General features: G+C 37.2%; 1 protein-coding gene across 1 annotated transcript; it reads left to right on the top strand.

Moving 5' to 3' along the window:
- The first annotated feature begins 16,937 nt into the window (after positions 1-16,937).
- Positions 16,938-18,395, top strand: LOC149560735 (putative UPF0481 protein At3g02645). Its single transcript, XM_089827676.1, has one exon. The coding sequence runs from the start codon at positions 16,938-16,940 to the stop codon at positions 18,393-18,395; it is 1,458 nt and encodes a 485-aa protein (XP_089683802.1).
- Positions 18,396-24,259: the final 5,864 nt, after the last annotated feature.

The following is a 24,259-nucleotide window of genomic DNA, read 5'->3' on the forward strand; positions in this document are numbered from 1 at the left end:
TACCTCTAAAGGAATATTAGAGATTGTTAATACTAACTTGTGTGGACCAATTGAAGTCCAAAGCTATAAAGGAGATAAATACATTATGTTTCTTGTTGATGATTATTCTAGAATGATGACTGTTATGTTTCTGAAATAGAAATATGATGCTTTCCAAATATTTAAGTGGTACTTAGTAAGACTTGAGAAGGAAATAGGTAAACATCAACATGTTTAAGATCTATTAAAGGAGGAGAATTTACATCAAATGAGTTTGATATATTTTGTAATGAAAGAGGAATCAAAAGCCAACCATCTGCTCCTAGAACCCCTCCACAAAATGGAATTGCTAAATGGAGGAACATATTTGTAATGGATTATGCTAGGACAATCATGATGGAGAAAAATGTTGCTTTGAAATACTGGAGAGAAGTTGTAATTACAACTATCTATATCTTGAACCATGTACAAGTCAAGATAGATACTCATTCAACACCTTTTGAACTATATTATGGATACTCACGCAATGTAAAATATTTTAAGGTATTTGGAAGCAAGTGCTATATTCTCAAAGATTTCATGAATGGTAAACTAGATGCAAAAAGTGAAGAAGGCATATTTATTGGTTATTCCACAAGAAGTAATGCTTATAAGTGTTTAATACTAACACTAAGAAAGTCATAGAAGGTGCAAATGTGAAATTTTATGAATATATAGAAGTATATGAAGTTGAACCTATGAAGGAACCAAAAGAATACAAATCATTTATATACTTTTAAGAAGGTATGCCTACTGATGAAGATGTTGTAAATAAAATTACAAACCAAAAACAAGTTTCAATGACTACTAAGTCATATACTATGAATGTCAAGTTGCATTCAAGAACCAAGCTACATTCATGTGTCGACTTACAGAATGAAGTTGAGACACATTCCAATTTTTAGATTAGTGTACATGAAAGTGATGGTAAACTACTTGACAAAGACGTAAATAGTGATTTAGAAGTTGAGAGACCAAATGTAGAATCTAGAGTTGAACCAAGATTGTGTAAGTATGTCAAGGGACATCACCCTGTTGCACAAATCATTGGAGATAAAGATGCTAGACTAATGACAAGAAACAAGTTGAGAAATGATACTTTTTTGTTGAGCATGCAAGAACCTAAAATAGTGAAAGATGTCTTATAAGATGTGAACTAGAGTAAAACCATGAAAGAAGAGATTAAAAAAATTGAGAAAAGTAAGACATAGACTCTAGTTCCTAGACTAGAAGATAAAAATGTGATTTGTACCAAGAGGGTATACAGAAACAAGTCAGATGAAAATGGTGAAGTCACAAGGAACAAGGAAAGATTAGTTTGTAAAGGTTATACACATGAAGAAGGGACTGACTAAGGAAAAATATTTGCCCCTATTGCAAGATTGGAAGGAGTAAGAACTCTGCCTACTTACTCTACATACAAAGGTTTTAAATTTCAACAAATGGATGTTAATTCTGCATTTATGAATGGTCTATTAGAGGAAGAGGTAAATATATAGAACAACTAGAAGGATTTGTTGATGCTAACAAAAAAAACATGGTATGTAGACTACACGAAGCTCTATATGGTTTGAAGCAAGCACTAAGAGCATGGTATGAAATGCTTCATAATTATCTTGTGAAGATTGGATTTGAAAGGATTGATGATAACAACAATCTATACTTCAAGATAGAGAAAGGAAAAGGTATTTTGTTATCTACAATTCTTGTTGATGATATCATATTTGGAGGTCAAGATACTTTATGTAATTCTTTTACAAATGAAATAAAGAAAGAATTTGAGAAGTCTATGTTTGGAGAGATTAAGTTCTTTGTAGATTTCAAGTGGAATAGATGAAATATGGTATATACATCACTCAATCAAAGTATGTTAAGGAGATATTGAAAACTTTTGTATTGGAGGACTCCAAGCATGTAAGTACACCGATGGTCACAAGACATAAATTGTCAAAGAATGATGATTCAGTTTAGGTGAATCAAACATTATATAGGTCTATGATTGGAAAATTATAACATGTAGTATACAAATGCCCTGATATTGCATTATCTATAGGGATAGTTGCAAGATTCTCTACTAATCCTAGGGAGAATCATTTAATGGTTGTTAAGAGAATAATGAGATATACAAAAGAAACAAAAGACTATGGTCTATACTACAAGAAAAATGAGAAATTTGAATTGAGAGCCTATAATGATGCTGATTGGGCTGTAAATATTGATGACAGAAAGAGCACCAGTAGAGGACCTTTTTTCTTAGGCAAAAGGCTGGTTACATGGACTAGCAAGAACCAAAACTACATTTCTCAATCTAATGTTGAATCTAAATATGTTGTTGTTGTAGTAAATTGTACAAACATTGTATGGATCAAACAACTACTTAAAAGTATGAGGAATAAAATCACTGAATCTGTGATACTTTATTCCAATAATACAAGTGCTATAAATATATTGAATAATCTTGTGATGCATACAAAGTCTAAGCACAATGCAATCAAGTATCATTATTTGAGAGAATTAGTTCAAGATAAAGAGGTGAAGATGGAATATGTTAACACAAAAGAGCATATCTCTGACATCTTCACAAAAGCATTACCTAAGGATGCTCAGGAGTATCTAAGAGGTAAACTAGGGGTGATACCCCTATCAAAGGATATCTAAGAGGCATGAAGAGTGACCTGCATCAAACAAGTTGATTGACATAGGTTACACATTGATGTAGTGGATCTTACTTCAGGAGTTGCCTAAAGTAATAAAAGAACTAGAGCTATGAATCAGACACAAGCAAGGTGATCGAGGGAGAAACTGAAAATATTCATGTCTGCATATGAAGATGACACGTCTTTGGCATTATTGTCAAAGAGGGAGAAATTTTACTGAGTTCAAGGAGAATAAAGACATGAAGATGGAGAAATCCATATATAAGATACAAAACTATGGAATATCTACTCAGACAGAGAAAGTGTACAAGTGTACCTACTGATTACATCTAACTAGTAAGAGGGAGATAATATTGAGGGTGATATAAGTAGTAATCAAGAGGGAGTTATAAGGTTGAGTTGATTGATTTTCTATTGATCATAATAGAATTTTGTAACCTATTTAGAAGATAAAATTTGTTGATAGAGGGAGAGATTTCAATACAAGGAATTATTATTTTTTGGTATTTTGTTGGTCTTACTGATTAAGTTTGGTCATCTTGGTTTGTCATCAATGCCAAAATGGGAGATTGTTGAAAATAGATTAATACAAGTATGATAAATATGTTTCAATCATTGTTTTGTCACTAATGTCAAACTTGCTACTTATTGTTAAGATAATTGCTTATATGATTTAAGTACTATCATTTATTTGATATATCAAGAGGATTTGATCAAATGAGGTAACAATTGCACGTAGAGGAAAGGTTGAGTTATGATACGAAAAGAAGTACAAGGATTGGTTAAGTTAGTGATATTATAGTGTATTGATAATCTACTTAAGGTTGCGAAGGTTGGTTACACTAACTAAGTTCAAAAGAATAAGTTAAATGAAGTTTGTTTGCCAAGCTTAACAATCTACATAGTAGGTGCCAAGATAAAAGTTAGTGCAAGCCAAGGAAAAAATTAGTTAGAGAATTTTAGTATAATTTGAGTAAAGTTTAGTTGATGTCGAGCATCAGTAAACTTTAGTTTGTGAAGAGGGATTTGATAGAGGATGTCAAGCAACATAGTAGGTGTCAAGAATTAGAAGCCAGTTAATGTTGAGTGTTAGCATTATGAGAAAGATCAAGAATTTGATGAATCTGAGTTAACTAGTTTGATTTCTTAGATTCTATGAACCATGTGAAAGATGAGATTGATGAGCTGGTGGTATAGAATTCATGGTGAACCATTTTGATAGGAATTAAAAAAGGATTGAGCAAAAAGTTTCTAGAAGACAATGAAATGAAATAAGGGGTAGATTCATTGAATCCTACCTAATCTGACCTAATCCTAAAATGGACAATGGAGGATAAATAAAAAAATATCTTAATTCTCTATTTATAGAGACAATTGGTTAGAAGCAAAGGTTGTCATGTATGAGAACCAAAGGAATACAAGGAGTCTAGGGTATTGCTTCATTCAATGACCTAAGAGAAGAGATTGCATTGGCAAGAAAAGTAAGAAGGCTTAAGAGTGTGGATGTTTGAAGTGTGAATGAGCTATCAGTGTTGAAGTGTGTGAAAACCAAGTAGAATCGAGGATCAGAACAAAGATTTCTAATATGCAAGTGTGTTGTAAGTTATCATCAGATCAGGCGTTACTGTTACTTTATAATCATTGTATCAGTCTAGGGTAAATCATTTGCATTAAGGTTGACCTGACGGTCATTTGTAAATCCTTTAACCAGGTGACATCCCAATTGAATGATCTAACTTTCTCTAACAAGGATAACTCCTAGTAGGGTGATTGAAATCCTCTAACCAGGTCACATTTAATAGTGTGCATTCTAACCTTTAACAAGGTTGGCCTTTCAAAGGACATCACTTTAGAAGAGTGAGAATGAGTAGCATGTTACTGGTGGTTTTTCCCAAATTTGGTTTCCACATTATATCATTGTGTCAAATGTGTTATTGATTATGTTAAATGTTTCATGTTCACATTTCTGCAAAGTTGATTTGATAGTAAACTACAAGTTTAAGTGATTGCATAATCTAATGGATGCATGCACAATGAAAATGTTTTATGGAAATGGGTTCAAGAAGTTGTGAAAAGTTTTAATTGTACATTTGGACCTTGGATAACTAATTCATCCCCCCTCTCAATTATTCTAAAGAATTCCAACACCTTCGGGGGTCCTTAATCTTAGGATAGAATGAAGGTTTGATTGAGTTCCTTCAACAAATTCCTTATTCTAAAAAGGTTCCCAACAACATGAATAATGTCATACTTAACAATGTCCCAAAATTCTTGGAAGAAGGAAGAGGTAACCCATCGGGGTTGGGGCTTTGTACTGATTCATACTGAAAACAACCACTCTAACTTCTTCCCCTTTGATCTTACATGTAATCCCCCCATTCATTTGTTTAGTAATCATTTGTTGAAAGGTCCATAGGATATCACTTTGTAGGTTACTATCAACCTAAGCAAGTGGGGGATTATACATTTCCTAGAAATAGTAGTAGGCTCTTTCTCTTTTTTTGGTCCATTTTAGTGACGTCTTGGGTATTATCATCCTCTAACATGTTTATAGTGTTTCTCTTTTTTCTCCTTGAGGCCAATCTATGGAAGAACACCATTTTTTTATCTCCCTCCTCCAACCATTGGACTTTGGATCTTTGTTTCCTGAAGACTTCTTCATTATTCAAGTGGAAGTTCCATTTGTGTTGGCACTCACTCTCCTCCTACTATTGCACCACCTGAGTTCCACTTTGCACAATTTGATTTTGGAGTGCTACTAACTTCTTTTATGTATCCTTCTTTTCTTTCCAGCTAAACTCCCAAATGACAATTTGCACCATTCCTTAACCTCCTTACAAATTCTCTCAAGTTTTTTGGGAATTTAGAACATGGTCATACCTTCCATCAGGTCCTTCCACCAACATGTAATATAGTCTCTAAAATCAAAATTCAAGTACCACATAATCTCGCATCTGAAATGCCTCCGTTTGGTTAAATTTTTTGTCGAGATGGTCCTAGGCTAATCCTTTAGGTTAGTATGCTGAAGAATGTCCCATCTAGAAAATATAAGGGTCCTATGAAGCCTAACCTAGATCAAATTTTTCCCAAGTTTTTTGTTAGATCAAGTGAAGGCCAAACCCTAGAGATCAATATCTATCAGATCATTTCTTCTCAAGAAATCCTTTAGATCTTGCATACTATCTGAGAAGTCCTCCAGTCCCCTCATCTTCTCCATGGAGTACAAAGGGGTTTTGAAATCCCCCATACATAAGATATTTCTTGGTCTTATGGAATCATCCATAGTGGTGGCCTCATCCAAAATAACAAGCCTACTATTACGAGTATTAGGGGCATAAAAATTAAAAATAGTCTAGCTATAAAACTAGTTGCTGAATTTAGAGGCAACAAAATGGGTGTTGGCTGAGATAACTACTACCAATCGCTTATCAAGATTCCACATCATGGCAATCCCTCTAGAAGTACCATTAGCCTCACAATAAGTGTAGCTAGCTCACCTAGAAGATATCTTAGAGAAAGATTAGCCCATTCAAGATATAGAAGTATTGTATAACATAGGTGTATAATATTGTGTGTATTGTAATTTTTTAGTTGATTTCTATTAGATTTTTGGATGACTCTACAACACCCCTAGGATCGAATGAAAGATCAAGATAACTTCCACAAGAGATTGGCAAGACAATTGCTTGAGGATGCAAGAATGCTATTATTGATAATGGACTAGATTAACATCCAATGGATTGATTTGAAATGTACATAATAGGCCTCCTTATATAGGAAAGGTGATAAGAGACAATGATAAGGAGAAGATAAGCTATCACCCACACAAGGTGGAATCATATGTCCACCAAAAGTGGACCATCCTACATTATGCAATGAAGTATGAGTGATGATGACAATTATAATGTGATAAGTACACAAAAGGTGGAATGAGATAACAACTATGACCACCTACAATGGAATTCTCCTACACCATGTGTTTAATTGAGGTGCAAACTCCTAAGTGTCTCAATCAAAAACTACCATGCAATGCACTATCCTAAGTAAGCTTAAGTAAGTTTAATTAGTGAATATTTAATTATGCCAACAAACCCCCTTAAGTGAAACTTAGGGGAATACACTTAAACTTACAATGCAAGATGGATCCTGGCTACTAGGCCATTTTAGGTACCCATGTACAATATGCAATGCAATACACGAAATGTAATCTCTCATAAAATGGAGAAAGAGAGAAAACCTCACGAGAAAAACCTTCCCCCAAAAAGAGAGATGAAAACAAGATGCATGGATGAATGGAGTACTCAAGACCCCCTAAACATTGCATACATAATGTATATAGAAATAATGACCCTCCCCCCCACCCCCATAGGAAGGAAATAAGCATATATGATCTCTCCCCTATGATGAAGAAGCTCAAATGTAGATGAAGAGTACCTGCAAGAAAAATATAATTCAATGCCAACAAGAAACATGTCTCTCCTTAGGAAGAGATAAATACATCAAAAGATGAAGAAGCCAATCCATGTAAAAAGTGAGAAAGGAGGAAGAATTTCTGCATGTATGCATCTTTGAAAACTGAATAGGTGTCTCCAAGCTCAAAGATTCTGTCACACCATCAAGCTAACCTATGAGATGTGAAAAATCAAGAGAACATGAAGAGTTGGGAAATCCAATCTCCAAAGAAGGTGAAGAAGTCTCTTAAAGGAAAATCTCCTCAGATGTATTAACCGAATCTACATTATGAGACTCATCTGAAAGAGCATCTAGGAATTCATCCCCCACTGCAAGATTTGAAGCATAAAGATAATCTTGCTGAATAGTAGAACTCATGTTTGAAGAAGCAGGAGGTGGAGGAGTAGGAAGTTCAACTCTTGTCTCAAGAACAAAAGGATTCAAGTTTCCAATGTTCTCCTCATATGAATTATTCACCCTTGATAAAGAGTTCGGTACATCATGAGTATCATCATCATTATCACCAAAATGTGCAAAAGAATAGAAGCATGATGTATGATTAAGAACTCCCATAGCTATGACATATTTAGTCTCCATGTCCCTAATATGGACATAATCAGGAGTGAACTCAACAATTTTACCTTTTGCCCCATGAGTAATTTGGTAAATGGAAAGGATATTAATTATCAAGGATGGTACACAAAGAACATCATTAACTGAACCCTGTCCCATAGGAATAGAACCTTTCCCACAAACCTTCATGTATGTATTATTACCCATCAATATAGGTGGAGAATTACAAGGCTCACTAGAAGAAAACATATCTATAGAAGATGCCATATGATGTGATGCACCTAAATCAAAAAGCCATTTACCTTGCTCAGGATGTGTGGAAGTAATGAGTGCTTTTCCTTTGCCTCTAAATGATGATGTAGATGTAGATGTAGCAGTTGCCTGATATTGAGAAGAAGGAGAAGACAGTGATGTGAGCAACTGGATACTATTCTTTTGAAGAATGTGAGTGAGCTCATCAATCTTCTTATGGAAACAGTTATGCTCATCATGTCCTAGATTTTTGCAATAAGCACATTTATCTCTCTTTCTTCTAGACAATTCCTCTCTTGAAGAGGACTTGGATTCAATATTAAGTTGTGAAGGAGAATCATCACCTTTTTCATGTTGCTTAGGATCCTTATGTTGTTTGTTTCCCTTTCCTTTGGGAGCCTTTGGAGTGGATTCATTTGCAACCAATGCTTGATGCTTTGAAGGCTTCAATTGACCCATGTGTACTAACTTTTCTTGTTCCCTTGTGAGCTGAGCTACAAATTTATCAAGAGAAGAAATTTTGTATGCACTACCAAGAGCATCCATAGTAGCATAGAATGTTGAAAAAAATATTGAATATTTAGGACCTAGCTTGGAAAGAATACATAATTTCAATTGCTCATCATCTTTAGTAATGCCACAATTAGAAAGCTCCAATCTAATGGAATTGAACTTAGAGAAAAAGTCTTGCACATTGTCAATATCACATGGACTTAGACCTAGAAGCTCATTCTCCAATTTGAATTTTCTTATTCTATTAGATTTACCAAAGATGTGTATAGGATGCAATATGATATAACAAATCATTGGAGATGGTAGATCTAAGAGAGCCAAGTGCTTTATCCCTTCTATTAAACCATTTCTTTCTTTCTGCAACACCTATATCTGGTTCAAGATCCTATCCAAGAATAATTCTAAGCAATCCAATACTCATCAATTGATTAGAAACTACTTGTTTCCATTCATGATAGTTATATGGAGTGAGTAATGGAACTTTTGAAAAATCCATAATGAAATCAAATGATGACTGAAATCAACTGATAACTCCTTCAAATTACTAATTCAATTTTAAAAATTGAAATCTAAGTATTCACCAAGTGAAAAATATAGCCAAAGAAGATCTATTTTTGAAAGTCATATGTCAACTCCAAATCATTGAAATCTAGTTACAGATCTAGAAATTGGAGGAAATATCATGCACTTACAAAAAAAATTGCACCTAAAAATGTTACTGAATGTGCCCAAATAGAGCCTTAAAAGTTGGGAAAATGGGATTTGTGATTTTCAAAAAAATTTAGAGACAGAGATCCAAAATCACCTACACCACTGTTTAGATTGTGATATTCTATCCCAAAACAAAAAAAAAAATTGCTCGGAGAAAGGAGTCTGTATGAGGGAGATATCATTGTTTGAAAATTGCCTCTGAAATAATTTTTTTTGAATCACTATTGCCACATCTTCAAAAATAAAATGGCTCTAGATTTGGCCTCAAATGTCCAATTTGGATGAAACAAAATTTGATTTAGGGTTTTTTAGACCTCCTCTATATGTGCGAACCTCTGATTTACACCAACAAGCTCTAATTTTCACATACAATAGAAGGTCAAAAAATACAACTCCCAAAATCTCCTCCAAATTGTGATGTCCAAATTGTCAATGTTGCACCAACAATAAGTCAAGTCAAGATTGCACTTCTTGAGAAGAAGTCTTCACACCATGAGAGCTCTGATACTATAGTAGAGTTTTAGGTGACTCTACAACACCCCCAGGATCAAATCAAAGACCAAGATAACTTCCATAAATGATTGGCAAGACAATTGCATGAAGATACAAAAATTCTATTATTGATAATGGACTTGATTGACATCCAATGAATTGATTTGAAATGTACATAGTATGCCTCCTTAAATAGGAGAGGTGATAAGAGAAAATGATAAGGAGAAGATAAGCTATCGCCCACACAAGGTGGAATCACATGTCCACCAAAGGTGGACCATCCTCCATTATGCAATGAAGTATGTGCGATGATGAGGATGATAATGTCATAAGTGCACTAAAGGTGGAATGAGATAGCAACTATGACTACCTAGAGTGGAATTCTCCTACACCATGTGTTTAATTGAGGTGCAAACTCCGAAGTGTCTTAATCACACACTACTATGCAATGCATTATCCTAAGTAAGCTTAAGTAAGTGTAATTAGTGAATATTTAATTACACCAACAATTTCAATAGTATGATTTGTTAGGATAAACCACAGACAGAAATAAAACTACATGCAAATATAACCAATAACAGAAAATAATAGATCACATAGAAATGAACACAAGGCACCAAGATTTAACGTGGTTCACCCAATCCCTGGGCTATGTCCACCAAAATAGCAAGTCCAATCTTATTACAATCTAGTGATTGCAACCTGATTACAATCCGTAATCCCTTACAGATCAATACCGTCGCAAGAAGCAATTTTGAATCACAACATAATAAAAAATACCCAACCCTAAACCCTTTTATACAAGTATTAAACCGCTTTAGGGTTATAACATGTCAGCCATATGTTGGCCATAATATGTTGGCTACCATGTCAGCCACGACCCAAAAGTTTTTTTGGGGCGATGCCCCGAACCCCACTAGTTATGAAGTATGTACAATACTTTCTTGATCAGTCACCATAATCTAACAATCTCCCACTTGGGGACTGATCAAGCTCCACACTAAACAATAATCTCCCACTTGGAGACTGATCTTGTACCAATACCACTACCACATGAGGCTCCCACTAGATCGAACCTCCCTGGACTCTGCTATTCTTTTATTCATGTTCAGTCTAAAAGACCAACCAAAGCTGAAGAGGAGTTCAACTTCTCCCTTCTTACAACCTTTGTCAACATATCTGCTAGATTGTCATTGGTATGTATCTTCTCCAGCTTTAACTGTCCATCCTTCGAAACTGATCGAATGAAATGGTACCGCAACTGTATGTGTTTAGTCTTAGAATGCAGAGCTGAATTCTTAGCAAGATGAATGGCACTCTTACTATTTGTGAACAAATAATTATCCTTCTAAGGATGTCCCAATTCTTCTAAGAAGAAATGAAGCCATATCATCTCTTTGGCTACCTCTGTAGTAGCAACATACTCTGCCTCTGTAGTGGATAGAGCATTAATATTTTGTAACCTAAAAACCCAGCTCACAGCTGCCCCACAAACAATAAAGACATAACATGTAGTACTCCACCTGGTATCAATATCCCCAGCCAAATTTGAGTCAACATAGCCCTATAAATCAATAGTAGAGCCCCCAAATTGTAAACACTTATTGGATGTTCCTCTCAAATATCGAAGAATCCACTTGACAACATTCCAATGCTCAAATCCTGGATGACTCATATACTTGCTAACGATTCCCACTGCATGTGCAATATCTGGCCTAGTGCATACCATAGCATACATCAAGCTTCCTACAGGTGAAGCATAGGGTACCTTGGACATCTTATCCTCCTCTTCCTATGTCTTGGGACACATCTCCATAGTCAATTTCAAATGACTAGGTAAAGGTGTGCTGACAGCTTTAGCATTCTCCATAGAGAAACGTTGCAACACCTTCTCAACATAATCAGCTTGAGATAGTGTCAATGTTCTGTTATTCCTATCTCTGCAAATATTCATACCAAGGATTTATTTTTTTGCCCCCAAATCCTTCATAGAAAATGCATGTGCTAACTGGCGTTTTAGCCCCTTAATATGATCCATGTTAGACCCAGCTACAAGCATATCATCAACATATAGACATAAAATAATGTAGCTATCATCATCCAACCTCTTAAAACAAACACAATAATCTAAATGACACCTGTTATAGCCATGTTCATGCATAAACTTGTCAAATTTTAGATACCATTGCTAAGGTGCTTGCTTCAAGCCATATAAACTTTTTTTCAATTTGCACACTAAGTTCTCCTTACCTTTGACCTCAAATCCCTATGGCTGAGCCCTATATATTTCTTCATCCAAATCACCATGAAGAAAGGTTTTTTTAACATCCAACTGCTCTAAATGCAAATCTTTGGTAGCCACAAGACTTAAAACAGTACGAATAGAAGTCATTTTAACAACAGGAGAAAATATCTCATCAAAATCAATTCCCTTTTTCTGTGCAAATCCTTTTACAACTAACCTGGCTTTAAATCTTTTCTTACCTCCTTCCTCTTCTTTCAACCTGTAAACCCACTTATTCTGTAAAGCCTTTTTACCTACAGGAAACTTGCACAAATCCCATGTCTTATTTTGTAGTAAAGAGTCCATTTCATCTTTCATTGCAGACTCCCACTGAATCTTAGTATCCACCTACACAACTTCATCATAACTTTCAGGTTCACCAACATCAGTAAGTAAAATAGAATACCAAGAGGGAGAAAACCTTTGTGGAGGTCTAATTTGCTTCATTGATCGTCTAACATTCATTGATGTGTGTGGTATTTGTTGTTGCAGTTGTTGCACATCATGAGAAATGGCTAGAACATCAGCTTTTGGAGTATCATCCAGCACTACATAATCATCTTCTTTCTTCTCATGTTGCTGCAACAGATCTTTGTACAACACTTTCTCATTGAATATGACATCCTGACTTCTAACAATTTTAAGATTTTCAAAATTCCAAAGCCTATAACCAAATTCATTAATGCCATATCCAACAAAGATACATTTCTTTAATTTAGCTTCTAGCTTGGTTCTATTTTCAGAGTCTATATGAGCAAAAGCTTCACAATTGAAGGTCTTAAGAAAAGAATAACTCACCTTCTTACCAGTCCATGCTTCCTTTGGAATACCACAACCCAAAGGAGTAGAGGGACCTCTATTAATCAAATATACTATAGTATTGACAGCCTCTGCCCACATGTGTAAGGGCAACCCAACATGCAACCTCATGCTCTTTGCACGCTCCATTATAGTCCTGTTCATGCGTTCAGCCACTCCATTTTCCTGTGGAGTCCTTAGAATAGTTTTCTGTCTATGAATACCATTAGTGGAGCAATAATCTTCAAATTCATGACTCCAATACTCACCACCATTATCAGATCTGAGACATTTTAATTTCTTACCAATCTAATTTTCAACCAAGCATTTCTATTTCATAAAAGTTTGAAATACATCAGATTTCTGTCTAAGGAAATAAACCCATACTTTTCTAGTTGCATCATCAATAAATGTAACATAATAATGAGAGCCAGCAAGGGAAGATACCTGAGCTGGTCCCCATACATCTGTATGCACAAGCTCTAATTTCTCCTTTTTGTTTTCCTTTCTAGTTTTTACAAAGTTCACTCTCTTTTTTTTTCCATACACAACTTTCACAGAAATCCATATTCACACATTTCAGACCTGGTAAAACTTTCTTTGAATGAAGTACTTTCATACCTTTTCACTCATGTGCCCAAGTCTATTGTGCCACAGCACTGTATCAGAATCTATAGCGGCTATTTGTTCTCCTTGCTCAAATGCAGCAATTGTTCCTGAACATTCATTTTTCTCTAAAACAATCAATGTAGAAGGAACAATATGACCTGTACAAAGATATAAGGTGCCTACTTTCACACCTTTTGCTACTACAAGGGAACCTTCCAATTTTTATCATTAAAAGTAACTACACAACCCTCATCACTGAGTTGCCCTACTAAAATTAAATTCCTACTTAGTTTTGGAACATGTCTTACCTCATGTAGTAGCCAATGATTCCCATTCTGCAACTTAATCTTAATTTTTCCCTTTCCAACAATTTGACAGGGTTCATCATCCCCCAAATAAACAAGCCCAAAATTCTCTTGAACATAATCAATGAAATAACCTCTATGAGGTGTAGCATGAAATGGAGCACCAGAATCTAAAACCCATGAATCATCAACACTCTCTAAAGAAAGAAGCAAAGCATCCTCTTTGGATTTGTTACTTACCACATTTTCCTCCTTGTCTCCATCTGATTTATCTCCTTCATTTTTCTTTGGATTCCAGAAATCTTTCTTTTTGTGCCCTGGTTTCTCACAGTACCAGCAATCATTTGGTCCTCTCGATTGAGACCTCCTCCCCTTTGACTTCGTCTTGATTTCCCATGATTTCTAGAGTTACTTCCTCTTTCAGTCATTCTACCCCTACTTTGTGCATTCAAAGCACTTCCTGATGTAGATCCACTTGAGGATTTCCTACGAGTTTCCTTACTCAAAACAACACCGATCATATCATCATATTTTAGGGTACTAGATCTAGGAACAAAATTACTCACTGTCATTACCAAGCCATTCCAGCTTTCAGGCAAAGAACACAAAATCAAGAGAACCCTAATTTTTTCATCAAAATTGATCCCCACAGAAGATAACTGACTAGTAATAGTATTAAACTCATTTAAATGATTTGCAATAGATCCACCTTCTGCCATTTTCATATTAAATAAATGCTTCATGAGAAATACCTTGTTTGAAGCGGAGGGCTTTTCATACAGTGTCGATAGGGTTTTTATCAAATTTTCTGTCGTCTTTGCTTTTTTAATATTAAATGCCACTGATCGTGCCAAGCATAACCGAATGCTTCCGAGTGCCTTTTTGTCCAAAAGATCCCATTCAGCCTCTGACATAGTTCCTTGATTCTTGGCTTTGCCTTCCAACGGCTTCCATAAATCTTTCTGATATAGATAGTCTTCCATTTGCATCTTCCATAGCTGGAAGTTCTGCCCATTAAACCTGTCAACCATCAGCTTTCCCTCATCTGCCATCGCTCCCACTCAACCATGAGACACCCACTTAACTGTGAGACTTTCCTGCAGAGGATAACTGAAAGACAACCTCGCTCTGATACCACTTGTTAGGATAAACCACGGACAGAAATAAAACTACATGCAAATATAACCAATAACAGAAAATAATAGATCACACAGAAATGAACACAAGGCACCAAGATTTAACGTGGTTTACCCAATCTCTGGGCTACGTCCACCAAAACAACAAGCCCAATCTTATTACAATCCAATGATTACAACCTGATTACAATTAGTAATCCCTTACAACTCAATACCGCCGCAAGAAGCAATTTCGCATCATTGCATCACAACATAATAAAAAATACCCAACCCTAAACCCTTTTATACAAGTATTAAACTGCTTTAGGGTTATAACATGTCGGCCATATGTCGGCCATAATATTCGGCTACCATGTCAGCCATGGCCCAAAAGTTTTTTTTGGGGCGATGCCCCGAACCCCACTATTTATGAAGTATGTACAGTACTTTCCTGATCAGTCACCATAATCTAACATGATCTTAATTGATAGGTTATTTCAATATATTGTATGGTACTTTATGAAATTTCTATCCTTATTTATCTAAATTCTTAAAAAATAATGAACAATATATCTATTGATAACATGTTCAAATTTTATGATATTGCTATGAGGATTCAATTGTGTAATCTTTGAGTCAAACTCATTGACCCAAGTTTCATGAGTAGTGGTTCACATGATTTTGACAAAAAATCTACATAGTTTATTCATGTGATAGCTTTATACTTGTTGTGGAAAATATCTCCTACTTATTATATTTAAAGTTATTTATTATATCTTAATATTATACATATTAAATGGACCATTTTACTCTTTCGTAGTGAGATGATGTTATCTTCTATTCTAATTGTGGATAGTAATCACAAATGTCCTTTTGATTCGAATCCTCCTCTATTGTATGTTTCTTTGCTAGCCACATGCATATTCTCTTCTTACCCAAGCAACATGTCACATGAGAAATCAATGAGAATCTCCTGCTATCTTATATTGTTGTTAAATGCCCATGAAAGTTTACACTTATAATTTTGGACAGCGTTGAAACATAAAACTTAATATATTAGATAATCCTAAACATCTACTTACATCTGATTTGTAGACCACCTTTTGTTGTCATTACTATTACTTGTTGATAATTTAAATATGAAATTTCTCAATGATAGAAATAATGTGATGTCTACTAGCACTCTACCTTTAATAATATCAAGTCTTCTTGATCTTCAACACCATTTAAAAAAATTTAACATTCAAAATTTGTATGTAATCTTTTTTCTTCCACAATCCCATTATTTAGCATTTTCTAAATTATGTTAGTGGTCACCATTTCCTTAATCATATTAGTAGTGGTCATTTAATACATCTTGAATAAGTCTTCTAATATTAGTCATCCCAAATTGCTCTTAATGATTTGATGAACTTTTATGAAATCATACCTAATCTTCAAAACTAACCTTGAACATAAATCATGTAAAATACGAATCTGCATTGACTTCAAATCCCTTATTATTGTCTTCCTTCCTAAGAGTTTTGACTTTATCTAACCTTCCCAATGACAGAGTTTTGACTTTTTCTAACCTTTCTTTATTCTAAGAGTTTTGACTTTATCTAACCTTCCCAATGACAGAGTTTTGACTTTTTCTAACCTTTCTTTATTTGGCCTGAGCGGCATCTCTATTAGGCAACGTCTATACAGCCACGAAAATGCACTTCCTTACGAAAGAGAGGACTTAAGATTTTTTTGAAAAGTTAGAAAAAACAATGTAAAGGGAGTGCATTTCCGTGGCTATATAGCCATGGGCTCTCTGTTACACTGACTTATTCCAAATGAGTTATACATTAATTAAGACGAGCATCCCGGATTGAGAGGACGAACCTTCCCATGTGCTGCTTACAACTCATTTCGTATTTTTTAGTGTACGGTGTTTGAGATGCGTCGTCCTCGATGTTTCCAATATTGACTTTGAATGTGACAGGAATCTACGCCTCAAAACGAAAAGCCAAAATATCCAGTCAAAAATTTCCTTACAAACACTCCGACTTTTCGTGAACGTATTGACCAAGGGAGACATATCAGAACGGCGAGAAACGCAATTTTAGAAGTAAATTGTAGTGTGGTTACATGAAGTCAAACATCAGAGGTGCGTTGAAGATATTTGGGGAAGATGGGAGTTTGGGAGAAGTGGACGATTGACGTGAGAGAAAGTTTAGGGGAGGTATCCGCAGTCCTTCAGAAGGACGTATTTTATGACGTTCCATCGTGTTTGAAGAATGACCAGACGCGGGACTTCTACCATCCCAAACAGATCTCCTTCGGTCCTCGACATTTCCAACTTTCTGGCCGCGCAGAAAACTTGACTGTCTCTGAAAATTTCAAGTCAGAAGTCGCTCGTAGGTTTAATGGGCAGTTGAGCGGAGGCGGCATCGAATCATTGGCGAAAAAGCTTAGAAGTCACATGGACCACCTACAGAAAAACTATGGCATGGAAGTCGTCGGCAGATTTCCGGAAGAAGATCGGCCTGATGGGTTCTCCTGGATGTTGGCGCGAGATGGTTGTTTCCTTGTACAAGTCCTCGATAGTTTTGAAGATGGAACAAGTCCTCAGGGACAGGAAGAAGGGACCGGAACGAGTGAGGGATTAAGGATGACCGTGTTGCAGCATATTCTTAAGAGGGACAATCACCACCCTTTGTTGACCGAAATAGCTAAAGATACGTTCAAATTGGAGAACCAGTTACCACTGTGGGTTTTGGAAGAGGTCAGGAAGGCGCTGGAGAAGCCGACGGAAGATTACTGGTTCGAGCCAGCACTGAAAAACTTGTCTCCTATTGAAGTAAATGGGATAGCCGGCAGCCGGACGTACAAGAACAGAATTCATATCCTGCAGTTGCTTGGTGAATATATGATCGACAATAAACCAATCCCATTTCCTTCTACTAGAGAGGAGGACAACCGTCAAAGTGAAGCCGATCACACTGCACTCCTATTTGGTTCTACACGGCGGCATGGTCAGAGAATCCACAAGAAGCATTTCAAATATATAATTATCAAGCTAATTAGGGTTGTCTTTGGCCTAATATTTGTGTTCCTGCTTTCCCCTGTTTTACTCATATGGGTTGTATGGCTAGTCATTTGGTTAATGAGAGAATCCTATCAAACGTACTTCCGGGGCACAGCAGAGGAGGATAATCGTCACGTTCCAACGATAGAGGAGCTGCATAGCAAAGGCGTGAAATTCAAGTCACTGAAGGGCAAAGGTATCAGCCACATACATTTCAATGAGAGAAAGTTAACACTGTACCTCCCCAAATTCACAGTAGACGACAGATCAGAAGTGATGCTGAGAAACCTTCTGGTGATGGAGACGCAATGGGAGGAGGAGGAGAAGATAATAACGAGCGTGGTGTTCATGAACGACCTGGTCAACACCAGTGTCGACGTGGCTCGGTTGAGACGACGAGGTATCATCGCCAATAAGCTTGGAAGCGATGAAGATGTCGCTTGGCTCTGGAACTCTGTCACTATCCCGGCCACCGACATACCATGTTATGAACAGATTGAGAAGGTTTCAAGATCCTTAAATGCTTACCGAAGGAAATGGTGGACGGTTCTGTGGGCTTAATTTTGGAGCCTTCACTGTTCTAAGCCATGGCTAGTCGCTTCTCTTCTTGGAGGTATCGCGCTTCTCTCGCTAACGATTGTACAAGTCGTTTGCTTATTTAATCGCTGCTCAAAACCAGGTTAGTAGCTTAAAATTTATCAAAAGCTGCTTATTTACTTAGTTGTATTGCTAGAAGCTGGATCTGAACCGCCAATTCTGGTGCTTCCCAGATCACTACTATGTCATTTGCTTTATTTTTCAGTTATTCAATGTTTCAAAGTGTCATCGAGATATACGATTGTTCTCTTTGATTTTGAAACTGTTTTATAGACAGTCAGAGAGGCGGATTTTGAAAAGGTGAAACAAATATTACATAATTCTCTTCCATCTCTTTCGTATTTATTATTATGAAGAAAGACATACTGAATATTCTGAAAGAGGTATTGTGAACTTTCATTCATTCATTCTAATGATGGATTGCAGAGTGTGAACAGAAATGTTAATGAAAAAAGTCAAATAAAATCTAAAACAGAAATAACAAAATAAATTATGATGAATTGTAGAAGATTATTTTTCTTGATTGATTATTATATATTTTTCTTTTTTATCTTGCTCTCATTCTGATGATAGGTCATGAAATGTGATAAAAATCATTGATAAATTGTTTAAATAGTGAAAACCAATACAAAACAGTTGACGATAAAGGGAGGAGCGGTGATCGGATAGGGTTTGGACATCTCTGCAAGCAAGAACATGGAGGTTGAGCGGCTGGGCTAGGGTTTTTCCCCTAGCCTGTTCTTGGTGTTTGATCTTTACTATTTTTTCTGTTCTGTTTGGATTGCTAGCTACTGGACATAATTTGCGTGGGTGTTTTTGGAAATCTTCTGCAGTCAATTTTGGATTGGGGTTTTCTTGTTTGCATGGCAGGGCCTGGGATTTCTTCTGCGTTGGTGAGAATAGATGGTTCTTTTCCAACTATGCATGCAATGCGATCTGAATCGTTTTATTCAGAGGAGAGCTCCAAGCTGAAAAAAGTTAATGATTTTTTTCCACGTAGCCATGATCGCCCTGTTCTAGTTATTCCTCCAATGGCTGTAATGGAGGACATTGATTATTGGACCAAGCATGCTTTGATATGCAAATTTCTTGGAATTTGAATTTCTCTATCCGCTCTTGAGGCATGGATCCACCGCTCATGGCTGGTGGAAGGCGATATGGAGATTATGTTGGTAGGGAATAGTTATTTTTTTGTTGTATTCTCTTGCATGTCTGATCGTGATCGTGTTTTTGAAGGAGGCCCTTATTTCTACAACCATGTGGTGTTATTTGTCAAACCTTGGCATTCAAGTTTTAATTCTGCTGAGGATCTCCCTTCAACAGTGCCAGTTTGGGTTCGCTTGCCTCGTCTTCCCTTGGAATTTTGGCGTGAAGACATCCTTCAACAAATTGGTGCTTTTTTGGGGAAGCCGGCTGCGATCGCACATCAATCCCTCGATAAAAAGGTTATTTCTTATGCTAGAATTTGTGTTGAAATTAATTTGAATAACCCATTACCAGATTCTTTGGAAATTTGTCTGGGGGATTCTTCTTGGGTGTAGCGGTTAGATTATGAATCCCTCCCTTTTCGTTGCCAGATTTATCATGAGTATGGTCATTTACAGCGTCAGTGCCCTCGTAACTTGAGTTTCAAAGGAGTGGATGGTTCTACAGCTAGCAATTCTGGTGGTTTGGCAGATACTACAGGGAAAGGACAATCTCAAATGGCTAATACTACCAAGGGAATGAATCTGCAAGATGCTACAGGTAAGGGTAAGGCTCAAATGCAGGATAAGGATGGATTTACCCCTGTTCGCCCTCGAGCTAAGGGATGTGGTCAAAAGAGGCCTTTGAAAGAAAGATTATCTGATTCAGGTTTTAACCGCTTTGAGGTGCTGGATAGTATGGTTCTAGAGGAGGGTATTCCTCCTCCTATCTCTTCTGATCTAGTTTGCCTAGATGAGAGATCTATTCCCAATGGTGCTTGTGGGGCATCCCAAGTTGTAGTATATCAAAACTGTGAGGTCCCTGTAGCTCCTGTGACAGAGGCTCTGGTGACTCCTGCAGTGTTGGAGGATAATGATGTTGTTTTGGCTGACTTGGTTAAGGATGTGCTACCATCAGGTAAGGGCAAGGGATCTCCTCTCCCCTTGGGGTTGACACCTCAACCCTTTAAGCGGGCTTCTTTTACTCCCCCTCTAAGGAGTGGGCACAAAACAGACCAAGAGAAGATTAAACTCATAGGAGATATATTGATTGAGTCTGGTTCAGTGAAACCTTTGGATTCTCATTTTCCCAATTCTACCCAATGATGATTATTCTCTCATGGAATGTAAGGGGGTTGAATAGCATCCCTAGACAAAAAGCTATTCATAACTTGGTGGTTGATCATAGTCCTGATGTTTTTTGTATCTAAGAGACTAAGCTCTCTGTGGAGTCTATGGTCCAACATGTCTCTAGTATTTGGTCTGGTGACCAATGCTAGTGTGTTGGCGCAATAGGTAGTGCTGGTAGTTTAGCTATATTTTGGGATCCTCAAAAAAATTCTCCTCTTGGCTGGATGTCTTCTTGCTTAGCTCTCTCTCTATGGTAGTTTCTGCTCTAGACTCAGGAGAGGTAATCATGGTTACTAATGTGTATGCACCTGTTGATCTTGTGGAAAAGGAGGAACTTTGGGAACATATTTAATATGTTAGAAATTGTCATCCTTATCATCCTTGGGTGTTAGCAGGGGACTTCAATTCAGTTTTAAGTTTGGAGGAGAAGCATGGTGGTTTGGGTAGATTGGGGCCTTCTTCTGCTCTTCTTCGGCAACACATATCTCTTTTGCATCTCTCTGATGTTAAGCCTTCTAATGGTCTCTATACCTGGAATAATCGCAGGACTGGTGTTGCTACTATCTCAGAACTTCTGGGTAGATTTCTTGTTTCTTGCTTCTGGGTTAGTGGCACCCTTACTATTTCTTCAGAAATCCTTGATTGGAGGGGTTCAGATCATTGGCCAATCAAATTTTCCGCTATAGGGGCTTATGTTCTGAAGCATCCTCCTTTTAAGTTCCAATTGATGTGGCTTTGTGACTCCTCTCTTCATGATTTTGTTTTTTGTTGGTGGAAAGATGGTGCTCCTGCATATGGTACTGCAATGTTCTCATTTTCTAAAAGGCTTCAATATGTTAAAAGGCAGCTCAAGATATGGAATAGGCAATGCTTTGGGAACCTTCACTTTATGAAGAGGCTTGCTTAAGAAGATCTTGATGTCATCACAAGGGAAATTAGAGATCGAGGTTTCTCAGAGGATCTTGGCAAGGCTAAATCCCTTGCATCTAGAGCTCTAGAAGAATGGGAACTTTGAGAGAAAATTTTTTGGAAGCAAAAGGCTAGAGTTGATTGGCTCCAGGAAGGTGATCGAAACACTGCCTTTTTCCATAAAACAGTGCAATCTCGCCGGAATCAGAGCACTATCTCTTCTTTGGTTAATTCTCAAGGTATCCAACTGAATTCCTTGCCAGCTTTGTTCCAAGAGGCTATTTCGTATTTCTCTACCCTCTTCTCTGAGGACTCTCCTCCTGCTGATAATGAAGAAAATATTATTTTGTCCTGTACTCAGGAAATGAATGATTATCTCATGCGTCCAATCTCTTTGGAAGAGCTGGAGGAGGTGATCTTTGGCATGCCTAAGGGGAAGGCTCCTGGTCCTGATGGCTTTGCAGTTGAATTCTTTCAGGAATTTTGGGACATCATTAATCATGATTTGTTGGAGGTGGTTAAAGAATCCTATGCTAGCAAGCAGATGCTTCGAGCTTTGAACTCTACATTCTTGACTCTTATTCCTAAGAGAGAGGGTGCTAATCAATTGGAGTTTTTTAGACCAATTGCCTTATGTAATGTGGTTTACAAAGTTATTACTAAGTTGATTGCTGAGAGACTAAAAAGGTGGCTTCCCATTATTATCTCAGAAGAACAAGATGGTTTTGTTGCTGCCAGACAAATTTTGGATGGGGTGGTTATTTCTACTGAGGCTATTCACTCTATGGCTACTTCAAGGGAGAGAGCCATGTTTGTTAAGTTGGATATGGCTAAGGCCTACGATAGAGTTAAATGGAGCTTCCTAAGGAGTATTCTTCTTTCTTTTGGATTTAGCTCTGACTAGGTGAGTTGGATTATGAGTTGTGTTACTTTTGCCTCTTTTTCTGTTCTTATTAATGGTCAACCTTCTCAATTATTTGGTGCTTCTAGAGGCCTCCGCCAGGGTGACCCTCTCTCCCCATATCTATTCATCATTATGGCTGAAGGCTTGGGCAGATTCATTAAGCATCAGGTGTCCTAGAATTCTTTTCAAGCCTGGCGGTGGGGTAATGGCTTACCTTCTCTTTCCCATCTTCAATTTGTTGATGATTCTGCTCTTGCCGGTCTTGCTAGGATCAAGGAAGCTGAAGCCTTTCAACATGCTTTGGACATTTATTTGGTAGCGTTAGGCCAAAAATTTAATGAGCACAAATCTTCCATTTACTTTTTTAACACTCCTGATTCTATTCAGCACAGGATTGTTGGTATCCTACGGTTTCAGATAGGATCACTTCCTTTGACTTATCTTGGCATTCCTATTACTGTTTCCAGGCAGCCACGTCTCTTCTGGCAAAATTTGATTACCAAGCTTTAGGATAAGGTAAATCATTGGACTCATAGATGGCTTTCTACTGCTGCCTGGGTTACTCTTCTTCAAGTTGTTATCCAAGCTCTTCCTACTTATTGAAGCATGGTTCACGCTGCACCTATTTACTTTTTCAAGGAGTTTGATGCTCTTTCTTGAAAATTCCTTTGGAGTGGTAATTTGAGTAGTACTAAATGGAGCTTGGTTAATTGGGTAACTGTTTGTAGGCCTAAAAAGGAGGGTGGTCTTGGTCTTCGATCTGCTCTATTGAGTAGTCAAGCTTTTGCTGCTAAACTTTATTGGTGATGGTGCTCTGGACAACATCAACTTTGGGCTTGTATTATCACTCATAAATATTTTCATGGTGTTGATCCTTGCTCTATTTCTGCACTTCCTCTTAAAGGTCGTGGCTCAATGGTTTGGCATACTTTGAAGACAGGTGTGATGTTGGTGAAGAAGGGTCTATTCTGGATATGTAAAGGAGGTTCTCAGGCTTTGTTTTGGTCTGATGCTTGGGATGGCTTCCCTTCCATTTTATCCATATACCCTCATCTTCAGCCTCTTTGTGACTCTTTTCTTGCCACTGGATGGGATAAAGTGGCTCATTACAAGACTCCTTATCAATTGGGACCTGTTGTTGGTTACAGATGGAAGCATTCTTCTGATTGGCCTCCTGGAGGTACAGACATGGATCGTCTGGAGCTTTCTCAAATTTTGGCCTTTAGAGAGTGTTCTTCTTTGCTTGGTCCACATGTTTTGGCTTGGCTTGGTACCTTGTCTGGTAAATATCGTGTCTCTGCTGGGTATCAGGAGATAACTAGACAATTATTTGGGGATGCTGAGGTCCCTTGGTGGAAGAAAGTTTGGAATAAAGTTTGTTGGTCCAAGTGCAATTTTTTCATGTGGCTAGTAGCTCACAACCATTGTCTTACCTGGGATAATCTTTGTAAATGTGGATTTCGGGGCCCCTCTTATTGTGTTTTGTGTGGTAATGGAGAGGAGTCTGTCTCCCATCTGTTCTTCCATTGCTCCTATTCTACTCAGATATGGCACCTTTGGTGGAGCGCTTGGGGTTGCTCTTGTCGGCATGCTTCCTCTTTGCCTAAGTTCTGGGCCCACTTGGGTAGTGCTCCCTCCAAGTCTTCTTCTCTCCATGCTGCTTGAATTGTTGGCCCATATTTCATGCTTTGGCATATCTG

The sequence above is a fragment of the Cupressus sempervirens genome, chromosome 4 (genome assembly GCF_028749045.1).
Source record: "Cupressus sempervirens isolate cs-2001-9-10 chromosome 4, ASM2874904v1, whole genome shotgun sequence".
In the NCBI taxonomy this organism is placed as follows: domain Eukaryota; kingdom Viridiplantae; phylum Streptophyta; class Pinopsida; order Cupressales; family Cupressaceae; genus Cupressus; species Cupressus sempervirens.

What these genes read in the sequence shown, in the direction of transcription:
- LOC149560735 (XM_089827676.1), top strand. Translation starts at nt 16,938, where the DNA reads ATGGGAGTTTGGGAGAAGTGGACGATTGACGTGAGAGAAAGTTTAGGG.